General features: G+C 44.1%; 1 protein-coding gene across 1 annotated transcript in view; it reads left to right on the top strand.

The window, feature by feature from the left end:
- The window catches only part of MVB12B (multivesicular body subunit 12B), a 43,406-nt gene that overhangs the window by 29,653 nt on the left and 1,228 nt on the right, over nucleotides 1-12,525 (top strand). Inside the window, exons 7-9 of the mRNA XM_032233235.1 lie at nucleotides 3,568-3,623; nucleotides 4,779-4,838; nucleotides 8,914-12,525. The exon at nucleotides 8,914-12,525 is cut by the window's right edge and continues 1,228 nt beyond it. Coding sequence (XP_032089126.1) covers nucleotides 3,568-3,623; nucleotides 4,779-4,838; nucleotides 8,914-8,988 — 191 coding nt within the window. The 3' untranslated portion in view covers nucleotides 8,989-12,525. The remainder of the gene's footprint in view (nucleotides 1-3,567; nucleotides 3,624-4,778; nucleotides 4,839-8,913) is intronic.

The raw sequence follows: 12,525 nt of genomic DNA on the forward strand, positions 1-12,525 counted from the left end.
CTGTGAGGCGAGAGCTCCACCTTTAGGCCACCGCACCACTCCCTTAAACTATCAGGAATGATCCCACAGATCCTGGAGCCGTTCCAGAACCTCTGTGGGATCCATGGAAACATCTTGTTGGTTACTGCAACACGCATAGAAGACTAGATCAGGGGACTCTCTGGACCTGTCCACCTTCAGAGACTTTCTATGGCTCTTCTGAAGTGATGACCCCCTTTCTCATCTCCTATCTCGTACCTATGCTATGCTATTGTATACTATTCCTTATTCTATTCTATTCTATTCCTTATTCTATTCCTTATTCTATTCTATTCTATTCCTTATTCGATTCCATTCCTTATTCGATTCTATTCCTTATTCTATTCCTTATTCTATTCTATTCTATTCTATTCCTTATTCGATTCCATTCCTTATTCTATTCTATTCCTTATTCTATTCCATTCCTTATTCTATTCTATTCCTTAAACTATTCTATTCTTTATTCTATTCTATTCCTTATTCTATTCTATTCTATTCCTTATTCTATTCTATTCCTTATTCGATTCTATTCCTTATTCGATTCTATTCCTTATTCTATCCTATCCTATCCTGGCTTTGATTGACATCATGAGGGACGGTTAGCCAAGTTTGCAACTCTTTTCTGAAGCACCGGCCCTGTTGGATCAGGATGAGGCCCCATGGTGAGCCTTTCACCAAAGGCTCAGGAGAGGGGTTTCACAGCCCACCCACCCCCAAAGCCGCCAGCGAGCGCTTGGCAGGAGCCCTAATGCTCCTTGACAGCCATATTTAAAACCTCTCTGTCTCCCTTCATTTGTTCAGTAGGAGAACTTGTCTCGAGCATGTCGCGCAAATCTTGGCGGCAGAAAATTCCTTGGTTCTATTATCAGCCTTGATGGGAAGACACCACCTGATATTTCAATGATCCAGAAAAAACAATGGGGTGTGTTTCCATAAGCCCCGGGAGATGCTTTGTGAAGGAAGAGAATAACGGCAATTAGTACTTAGATTTCCACTCTTGTTTCTGACGCCCATTGTTTTCTGCCTTCAAAGAAACAAGTAGTGATTATGCTGGGAGAATGTTTTTCTGCTCCGTTTCAAATTCTCGGTCCTTGTGCAACTCATTTCTACTTAGCCAGCACCTCGGAGGAGGAGAATTCACTGTGGTTAGTTAAATTTAGGACCTTGTTCAATCGCATTTGATACCCCAGAGAGCTGGATGGTGGCACTTGTGTTCATCTCTTGTGCTATTTTGCAGAAGAAGATTGACAGGGGAAGGCAGGAGCTGGGTGCACAGCACCTGGTTGATTGATTAGGTACCGTCAAGATTGACAAGGGAAGAGAAAATCTGGGTTTACACCACCTGATTGATTAGGTACCGTCAAGTCGGTATTGAGCCTTAGCAACCACCTATAGATGGATTTTTCTCCGTGATGGTCTGCCTTCACCTGGTCCTTCAGGTGTAGTCATCACTGAGTTGTTGCTGTTGTTGTTGTTGTTGCTGCTGCTGCTGCTGCTGGTTGACCTTCTCCTTCTTCCACCTAGGTGTATGGATTTCTTTAGGTATTATATGGGCTTCTTGGGTAGAAAGTTGATTATGGGCTCTTAGCAACCAGATTGCCAGATCTTCTTCTGGAGGATCTGTTCCTCACCTGATCCTTTGGGATTTCCAACATTGTTTTCAGTATTTGTTTCCAGAAAGTAAGTCATCTGTGTACCAAGTTTGGTTGAAATTGCTCGAGGCGTTCCAGAGTTATGCTGAAAAACACAAACACACAGACACACAGACACACACACACACACAAAGCCATATATGTATGTATGTGTGTGTGTGTATGTGTGTGTGTGTGTATATATATATATGTGTGTGTGTGTGTGTGTATATGTATGTATGTATGTATGTATACACACACACACACAAAATGCAAAGAAAAAACTTAGACATAGACTACATTTATACAATAGATTGGAACTTCGTATTCCTCCTTATAACAATTTCAAATCGGTACAATTCCTCTTATATTATTTCCCCTTCTAATATGTTTCATTTAAAGTTTCACCGTTTTTAAGCCTCTTATTTCACTATTATTTACTTATCTATCTGATATATTGGGTGATTACCTCTAATAAGTTTAAATTCTCTTGAGTGCATATCTACATGATAATCCTCCTTAACTTCTACTTTTGAACCTTATTAACTTCTTCAATTGACCTTCGTTTCTTTCCTCCAACCATCTATACCAGCGATGGCGAACCTTTCTTGGCTTCCGTGCCAAAAGCGGGGGGAGCACTGTTGGGGGGGTCGTGCGCGGGCGTGCTGCACCCATAATGCAATGCGCAACCCTCAGCGCACATGACAGGCGCGACCCCCCATTTTTTGCAAGCTTTCTTCGCCCTCCCCAGGCTCCAGAGGCTTTATAGGAGCCTGGGGAGGGCTAAAACAGCCTCCCCCACCCCCTTAGAGGCTCCTGGAGCTTCCCTGAAGCCTCTGGAGCGCAAAAAACCTCTGTGGGCAGAAGAGAAAAACACATGTCCCATCTTTGACCAAGCAGTTGGAATCCCAACTTTGGAGCAGAATGTGATTACGACTCGTCTTGACAGGCTGCTGAGGTTGAGGGCACCTCTGTCCCTCTAAATCTCTCCATCCTTCCCTGCCCGATTTTCTTTCCCGCCAGTCTAGCCCACCCGTTCAGATGCTCCCCGCGAACCGGTTTTATAAATAATCTCATAGCGACAGCCCTAGATGGGGGGGTGGGGGTGGGCTGAATCTCACAGCCCGCGTGTTCACGTCTCGTTGGCATTAATAACAGACTCCATTGTGTGCCCGTTCTGCCATATTCTTTTTTAAGTGCAATCATTCTGAGAAAAGGGCATCTCCTTAATTACAGGTCTGCTTAATTACAGCTCTGTGGAAGCTCGTTTGCTCCAAGGAGCCCACACGGCAGCATTGAAGCATGTGGACAGATTGAACTGCTTTCCAGCAGCTGCGAGTTTTCTTCCCCCAATCTTGGTGGCTCCTCAGTTTTTGAGGATCAAGACGTTCCTTGCACAAACGTAGGACTTGGTGGCCTGGCCTTTTTCTCCATTTGATCTCCCTTTGAGCCCAGTTGGGTAAACAAGACTGAAGCAGAAGGAGAAAAAGTCATATAAAGGTTTAATGAGTCACATGCGATTCACAGCCAAGCTCATTATTTTAGTGGATGAAGGTTTCTCTGTCCAGTTGTGTCTGAATCTAAGGTACAGTTTCTTGGCCGAAGGAGCTATCATTGTCTGAAGACAATTTCCGGGTCATGGGGTCAGCACGTCTGCATGCCAGAGGCACACAAAACACCCTTACTTCCCTGCCATAATCCACTCTTCTCTTATTTTTGTGCTTTTGAACTACTAACTGGGCAGGAGCTAGAGCAAGGAACGGGAGCTCACCCCGTTATGCAGGGCCTGGGTCTCGAACATGGACTGCCAGCTTTCCAACGGACAAGCTCTGCTGTGCCATGGCACCCCCTACTTTGGGGACTGTAGAGGGGGGAAGAAGGTAATCTTAACCTCTGTTCTTTGTGTTTTTTATTGCAGCTATGGAAGGCGTGCCTTTTATGATCTCAGAGAAGTTTGCCTGTGCTTCCGAAGGGGTGAGTTTTCCGTACTTATCCATTGATCCATCTAATCATCCTCTGGGGTTGCAGACTTCAACTCCTGGCACTTAACCCATTGAAGAACCTCACACTCCGACTATGCCAAAACCCACAGTCACAATGATGATCCATTGCTCCAAGTCTCCCATCTTCCTTTGCGCCCTCCAAAAGCTCTCCAGAAAATGTCATCTTGAAATTTTGGAAAGCCATCCAGTTGAGCACCTTGGATGGGTGAGCTCAACCTTCCTCGGCTGTCACTTTTTATTAGCAATAGCAATAGCAGTTAGACTTATATACCGCTTCATAGGGCTTTCAGCCCTCTCTAAACGGTTGACAGAGTCAGCATATCGCCCCCAACAACAATCCGGGTCCTCATTTTACCCACCTCGGAAGGAGAAGGCTGAGTCAACCCTGAGCCGGTGAGATTTGAACAGCCGAACTGCAGAACTGCAGTCAGCTGAAGTAGCCTGCAGTGCTGCATTTAACCACTGCGCCACCTCGGCTCTTATACTCCGTACCATCTTCATCCACCCCTCCTTCTTCAAGAGAATCTTCTTCCCAAGCTGTCTTCCCAAGTCACTTCCCAAGCTGAGATGCTGGCCTGTTGCCTCTCCTTGCTCCAACCTATCACAAGATGCATGATGATATTTTGTTTCCCTCACCTGCCTGCTTCTCTTTATGGAAGTCCACTTCTATCTCCAAACAATGGGCCATATCTCTTTTCCATTGGGTACCATACTGCCTCCTGATACTGGACTATCATTCTCATAACTCTGCTGACTTGGAGAGGGGAAGATGGGAACATTAGTCCAGCCCAGGGGTCGGAAACCTGCAGCTCTGGAACCGCATGTGGCTCTTTTATCCCTCTGCTGTGGCTCCCTGTCGCCGGTTGGCTCCACAATTGATAGGGCTTTCGGTTAGGACAGGTAGAGGAAAAATGACGCCTAGTTAGGAGGAGACTCTGTGGTGGGGGAACCGGACTTCTGGTCGGCTCCAGAATTGAAGTGGGGGGGCTTCCGGTTAGGACCTTTGTGGCTCTTTGAGTGTTAAACATTGCCGACCCCTGATCCAGCCAAACATCCACCAGGGATAGGAAAGGCTGGATTAAATTCTTAAGTTTTGAATGGCACATTTCTGTCTTCCCCTGTTTAGATGCAGCCTGTTGACCTCTTGGGAATCACAATTAAATCTTTGGCTGAAATTGAAAAAGAGGTGAGTTTGTTTTCTTCCTGGCATGTCTTAGTCACCCAATGCTCTATTTCCCTCTGCCATCAACACTGCTTATATATTCCCATTTATCATTATGGTTCGTCACAATCAGTCAAATGTTTAGGCTGGATTTGGCATTTTTGTCTAACTATTGAATCTTTTCCCAGGGACCTGGGATAGGCAGATGCCCGATGGTGTGCAAGGTATCCTCCGCAGATGCCAGCTGCTTTCAAGCAAAGCTGTCTTTTGCAATTGACTACAGGGGATTTGGTCAATTCTTATGATCGTTATGATAGTGAGGAGTTCACGCTTCCTTTAAACCCACAGCCTAAAACTGAATTCCTTTAAGAAATTTAACCATCCCAATCATAACCAAAGACTTACAATTATATAATGAACTAGCTGGATACCCATGCTTCACGACAAAACTATGTGATCAGGCAATGCAGGAGAAATCCGGTTCAATCCGTTGGCTCAGTGGTGATCGGTGATTGAAACTCATAAGGGTATATCGCTCCCACCACCATGAGTCCAGAAGCGGTTCCACAGGTGGAAGGCATAGACATTTTGATGAGGTACCCACGTTTAGTACTGTAAGGAGCCCCAGACCACTCCTGAGTGAAGGAGTGGAATGTCTGCCAGTTTGAACTGAGGTAACTGACTGTGAGGCAACTGACAGGTGGAACAGAGTTCTTTTCAGGTGGGGAGGGGGAGTAGAACTCCTTAGCATCAGAGTTTGTTACTGTATTACTGTATAAGAAATACTAATGATCCGATGGTCATTTCGAAAAGCCCCACTGCCACGTAGTATAATATTCTCCTTCGCTATCATCCCGTTGGCCAATCCTTAACCATCAGGATGTTCTTGGCTTTCCCTTCATTGTGAATTTGTCCACACCAATCCGTCTCTTTAGGAGAGAAGTGTTTGGATTTATCTGCTTAGTATTGGCAACTTTTGCAAGGAAAGAAAAACCTTGGATGAAACAGAGAAGAAAAGAGCCTGAATTGCTTGGAGAGATCCAACTTAGAATTTGAAGGAGAACTTTACTGACAGTGAGAACAATTAACCAGTGGAACTCCTTGCCTCCAGAAGTTGTGGGTGCTTCAATACTGGAGGTCTTTAAGAAGAGACTGGACAGCCATTTGTCTGACATAGTAAAGAGCTTCCTGCTTGAGCAGGGGGTTGGACTAGAAGGCCTCTGAGGTCCCTTCCAGCCCTAAGATTCTGCCTTCTATGCAAATTGATTCAGATCTTCTGGGATGCTGTGTGTTGATTTCCAAAATCTCTTCCCTCTTCCACCACTTTTCTCTTTTTTAGCAGGCAACCCTCTGGAGCATAGTCCTACATAATGGTCTTTAAGTGAAATATATTTGCTCACTGGCAACATTTCAGAGGGATTTTTCTCTCTCTCTCTCCCTCAATATCTTTTGAGTTGAGAGTTTGGGTTATCTTCCTCTCCCCCCCCCCTTTCCCCCCAATGACTGAAGAGATCGGTCCTGATTATAATTGCTCTTACCCGCGCATATCTAATTTGTGTCTTTTTAAGTGTTAATTAGTAAACAGTTTGAGCTGACATCTTTATGCCTTGGCGTGTTTGAAAAATAGCTCGCGGGGTTTCCATTCGCTCTGGGCACTTGCCATGGGCTTCTTGATGTTGGCGTGAAATTAACAGAGACGTGGGCGCTGGGTTGATTTTTTTTTAAAGCTCTTACAAAGGATTTTGTAGAAACATTCCTGGGTCCCTCCTGGTTTTAAATTTTGAGGGAGAAGGGGCTGCAAATGAATGGCCCCTGGGGTTCTTCCTGCACAGGATCTTTGCAAAGCAGTTTGCAAAGGGACTCTTATTTCCCTGATAAACTTAGTAGCAAACAATCCCACGTGTGGATGAAGCCTTAAATAAAAGAAATCATGTCTCTTCTCTTCGGCTGCCCTCTGTCTTTCTTTTGTTTCAGGGATAACTAGGTATTAGTCATAATTTCCTTTTGAAGTATAAGGAGGGTGGGGAGAATAAGAATCCTCAGCAGTCATTTATGATCGCACAGTGCCATCTAGTAGTCTTATCAACAATTGCATCGGGGGGAGAGAAAAAATATTGGTGTAGGGAAGAGGGAGGGAAAAAAGAAAGGAAGGAAGGAAGGGGAAAGGAAGGGAAGAGAAAGAAAGAAAGAAAGAAAGAAAGAAGAGGGTGGGAGAGGGAGGGAGGAAAGAAAAAGGAGGAAAGAAATAAGGATGAAAGAAAGAGAGAAAGAAAAAGAAAGAAGATAGAGGGGGAGAGAAAGAAAGAGGGAGGGAAGAAGGAAAGAAAAAGAGAAAGAAAAGAGAGAAAGAATGATATGAATTGACATATGTTAAATAATTATAAGAATATATATCTAAGAATGAATTTGAAAGGAAAAATAAAAAAATCTTTTAGAAAAAAAGAGAAAGAAAAAGAAATGGAGGGAGGAAGGAAAGAAAGAAAGAGGGAGGAAGGAAAGAAAGAGGAAGGAAAGAAAGAAAAGAAAGGAGAGAGAGAGGGAAGGAAGGAAGTGGGAGGAATGAAAGAAAAAAGAGAGAGGGAGGGAAGAAAGAGGAAGGAAAGAAAGAAGGAGGGAAGGAAGGAAGGAAAGAAAGAAGGAGGGAGGGAAGGAAGGAAATGGGAGGAAGGAAAGAAAGAAAGGGAGGGAGGGAAAAAGAGAGAAAGAAAAAGAAAGGAAAGAGAAGAAAAGTATTAGAAGGGTAAGGGAAAAGAAAGAAAGGCAAGAAAGACCTTCTATAATTAAGGACTTTGGAGGTTTGATGGTAGCATTAAGGTACCCCCGAGTAAATGAGAAGACAGAATTTAAACGCCCTCTACTTTACCCTGATGCTTAACATAGTATTAAGTTACAGGAGGGAAACAGAACAAGCGCATGGATAACATCAGTCTATCACTTCATCCTTTGGGGCTGATCATTCTGAGACATTAAAATGTATTTATTGCATGATCTCCTATGCTTGTTTGTCCTATGCAGGCGTGTTATTTTTGATCGGTCTGCTGTTGCAGTTGGACCACCAGGTGGCAGCATTGCCATGCACACTTTACACTGCACTTTTCACCTTAATGGGAAGTGTGCAAGTGGTGTTCTCTTGGCATGACCCAGGGGAGACTTTGGTTGGTTGGTTGGTTGGTTGGTTGGTTGGTTGGTTGGTTGGTTGGTTGGTCGGTCATGTACCATTGAGCTGGAATAGGACTATTGGTTTATTGTGATCATGTGCCATCAAGTTGGTGCCAACTCTTAGCAACCACCTAGATGGATTTTCTCCCTGACAACATTCAGCCCTTCCGCCTCCACCTTGAAATGCAGAGCTTGGTTCTTCCCCAGCATTAGAAACCTCTCTGGGAATTGTCCGACTTACCCAGATAAAATTGCTAGATTGATTGACTGTGCACCATCAAGTCAATGTTGACTCTTAGTAGCCACATAGATAGACTTACAAGATGTGCTGTTCCCTAATGCTCAGTGTTCTTCCAATTTTACTCCCATCACCTTATAACCGAGTCCCTCCCCCTTGCTGCTACTCGTCCTCTTCTTCCCTTTCCTGCTACCTTTCCCAGACCTTCTCCAAGCAGCTGGGTCTTCACGAGGATTCCAGAGTAGAATACTTTAATGGAATAACAGTTGGAAGGGACCTTGGAGGTCTTCTAGTCCAGCCCCCTGCTCAAGCAGGAGACCCTATAGCATTCCAGACGAGTGGCTGTCCAGTCTCTTGTTTAAAAACCTCCAGTGATGGAGCATCCATAACTCCTGGAGGCAAATTATTTCACTGGTTAATTGTTCTGACTATTGGGAAATTCCTCCTTTGTTCTAGGTTGCTTCTCTCCTTGATTAGTTTCCATCTGTTACTTCTTCTCCTGCCTTTGGGTGCTCTGGAGAATAGTTGAGCCCCTCTTCTTTGTGGCAGCCCCTGAGATATTGGAAGGGCTGCCACAAAGAGGGGGGCGGGTCGACCTATGCGAACCAGTTGAGAACTCTGGATTGATGGGTCCAACGGTGCAGAGGTTGGTTTTCTTGTCTGTCCAATTGTTCACAGCTGGCTTTTTGTCTTCTCCTGCAGTATGACTACAGCTTCCGGACGGAGCAGAGTGCTGCGGCTAGACTGCCTCCCAGCCCCACAAGATGCCAGCAGTAGCCACCCTCCTGAAGTCTCTCAACTCCTTGGAGTATAACGCACACATGTACTACTGAGAAGCGAAAGGATTTTTCGCCCTCCTCCTCTTCCTCCTTCTCCTCCTTTTCCTCCTCCTCCTTTTCCTCCTCCTCCTGCTTTGTAACCTTTCCACCCAACCCTTCCCATCCCTGACAAGCAGTATTAATGGAGGCCCTTCCAGCAAAAGACACACAAAGCCTTGATTTTGTTTTTGCGTTCTGCATCGCTTCCCTCCCTCTTCCTAAATTCAAAATAACTGGATAGCATTTCTTTCCCTCTTTTTTTTTTTTTTTTTACATCGACTTGTCCTTGCTGGTTTGCAAATCTTGACTCAGATCCTTGAATCCCTTTGGACAAACAGTCCTAAACCTGAAAGATTCCCCCGGGATCATCCAGCCTTCAGGACTGAAGAGACCTAGATTTCCGTGGGCGGGGGGAGGGGACTTCTGTCTGTCCACGTTTATTTATTGTGGTTTTTGTGGGTGAGATTTGATCCTTGATTCCCTCTGAAGAGCTGCCCCAACTCAGCTGACGTGTCTTCTACTAAACTCTGGTCGACTTTTTCTTAAACCAGAAGCATATCTTTTTTCTTTTTAAAAAAAAGCTGTCATCTGGCTTTATCTGGCGTTCCTCAGCTGACCAGAGCTATGAAGATCCATCCTGTATCTCACCACCGGTGTCACTTTTCTTCAGCACCGGTTTCTAAAGGAGTTTCGGGTTGCTTCTACTACGCAACGCACGCCATCCTCTGCAGTTTTGGAAGCCGCTTAAAATGTATTGTCTGAACTGGACGTCCTGTTTTGGGGAAATTCTCTTCCCCGGGTTGATGATCAAAGCCATCTTTTTCATCAATGGGCAACTTCATTTCTGAGCATTTAAAAAAACAACAACACGTGATTTATATCTGATCGTTTTTGCAAAACAAGAGTTTAGTCTGGCCTGGGAAGATCTGAGGAATCTCCCGGTGGCTTTATGCACAAGCTTTGAATCCTTCAATTCAGCAACCTGTCCGTCTAATTGGGACGCTTAAGGTGAAACCGAGCACAATGTGTTTTCTTCTGAAGAAGTTGGAAAAAGAAACCCAAGACATTGATTCATAATGAGGCCAGTCTAAGTTCCAGCCCCATGAACTCCAAATATACACCCTGATGCAACTAGTCCACTGAAGCTTAAATTATTTGGGGAAACCTGTGTGAACGTCCATGCTGCACTTTTTTTTCTGTGTGTGATTTTGGTGCCAGAGAACAAATGCTATGTTACACAGACAAAAAAAGAGAGAGAACAGATCCTTCCTTCCCCTTTTCAATGATTTCTTCGATTAAAAAATAGCAACCACAGGTGGAAAAGCTTCCAGCATGTCACATGTAAATAAATACTAATTCTCTAATGGTATTAAAGATGGAATTGCCCTGGTTATGGACCCCCAACTGCTCCCGAGGTTAGTTTCGCTTATTCTGGAGTATTTTGATCATAGCAAAGAGGGGTAGTTGCACTGCATAAAATGCATATGCCTTCCCAATCCTTCTTCCGGAAGTTTTATCAATTGCATTTTTCAAGAAAAAGCTAACCTAGGTTTCTGGGAAATTGGAACTGCAGCCGTCCAACCTTTCTACCTTTCTCTTAGCAATTTATGCCTTGATTTCTGTACCATCTTTTTTTGGTTTTGCCAAAGCTTTTTCAGTTCTTACAGTCTGTTGCCAACCACCAAACTGCCTTTCTCTGCCCCAGAGGAAATCCATGAAGGCATTAAATAGGTAAGAGGTCCCAGCAGTGAAGACTAATGTTTTAGGCAGTTCCTGGAGGTATTTTGGAAACTGATAAGGTAAAACTGAGGCTGTGATTTGATCTCGATTAAGTCTTGAAGTGAGGCATTAGGAAACCATCTCAAGAAAAAGAGATCTGAGATTAAAACAGAGTTTAAAAGTATTTTCCGGTTAACAGAGTGGAAAGACAGCTAAATTTGATGACCGGAGAATGTGAATTGAATCTGGTTGAGGAATGCGACCAAATTTGAAAAGTCAGGCAAAATGAAATTGGTTTGGAAAGCCATTCTTATTTATTTTATAATCTAGATTGTTAAAATGTCTTCTCATCTTTGGATCCTGGAAGGTGTGTGGAAGCACTTCAGTCCTACATAGGTGTTTTTTTTAATCCCCTCAAGCAGAACTTCTTAATTTCTGCTTCCTTCTGTGGCCTTCAAAACTTGGGAAGGAGTTCCCAGCAAGAACCTGTGTTCGGAGCAATGCAGAAGTCCCACCTCTGCATCACGTCTTCTTAACAGCTGTGTGAAGAAGGGATCTTGGCCTAGTTCATTTTGGCTGAATTATTCTGTCTCGCTAGATGGTTTCCTTCCATAAGGAGGAGGCCATAAGGTAGCAAAGAGATTTCCTTGCTTCCAATTTTGTAGAAATACCGCTGGGCAAATTGAAACGAATCTGAATTCATCCTCTCTCTGACTTTGGATTCAAAGCAATGCCCTGTGTGCTTAGAAAAGGTAGAAAGGGGAGGAAGTCACCATCAGCCCATTGCATGGATTCCCCAAGAGGAAAATTGCTTCCTGTAAGGGGGGGAAAATTAACCCAACCAATGCACCAGGACGTAAAAGGAACCAAAATGGCACCTTCTATTTTGCAATGCTCTGAAGAACCAACGAAGCAGCTTTGAACTCAAGGTTACAATTGCACCAGAATTGCACCACAGGCAGAAGGGAGTCCTTGTTTGCAATTGGTACCTTTCAATATTCTGGTGCAGGGTTTGAATTCTTTCCTCCCTCTCTCCCTCCCCTTAATCTGGTGAGAAGACAAACAAAACATCTTCTGTCAAATTCTGATGAAGTTCTAACATTCCTGTCCACTTCCATCCAACCATTCTTTGGATGGCTGCTTCTCCTCCCCTACTCATCCGATGGATAGAATGCAATTTAGCTGTTTCTTCTTTCTTTTTTTACAGAGGAATGCTTACTACCAGGGTTATTATCACTGCATCCTCTTTAAAAATATAAATATAGGCTATTCTCCTGGCGTTATCATGAAGCGCATATTCTTCTATAACACCAGCCATTTTTAACATGGTATTCGGCCTCCCAATCATACTGACAGATCAGTGTTTATTTCTGTATTTGGGATGTATGCGTATAATGCCAGTCTGTAGAATTTTATGTTGTACCCACCCCTTTCCCATATATTTCTCTCTAGATAATGCAGATACGAGCCTCTCATTCCCTGGAGAGATTGGTAGCCTCAGACAAGTGAAATCAGCTTCAAAAGAAAGGCTTTTGTTCCCCTACCTCCACCCTATGAAAGGAAGGCGAAGTTTTTACACAGCATCCTTGCTTCTGCTCACAGTCAGAAATGGTGGAAGGCAGGAAGCAGAATTGGTAGGTGTCCAGTCAACTAGGCCGAATTTGATTCTGAGTCCAGAGGGAAAAAGGGGGATTAGAGAACTCATCCTCCTTCTCTTCGCACTGGAAAAATTACATGTAAATGAATCTCTCTTTTTAATTCCCCCAATGTTGGTCTT

The sequence above is a fragment of the Thamnophis elegans genome, chromosome 16, assembly GCF_009769535.1.
Source record: "Thamnophis elegans isolate rThaEle1 chromosome 16, rThaEle1.pri, whole genome shotgun sequence".
Classification (NCBI taxonomy): Eukaryota; Metazoa; Chordata; class Lepidosauria; order Squamata; family Colubridae; genus Thamnophis; species Thamnophis elegans.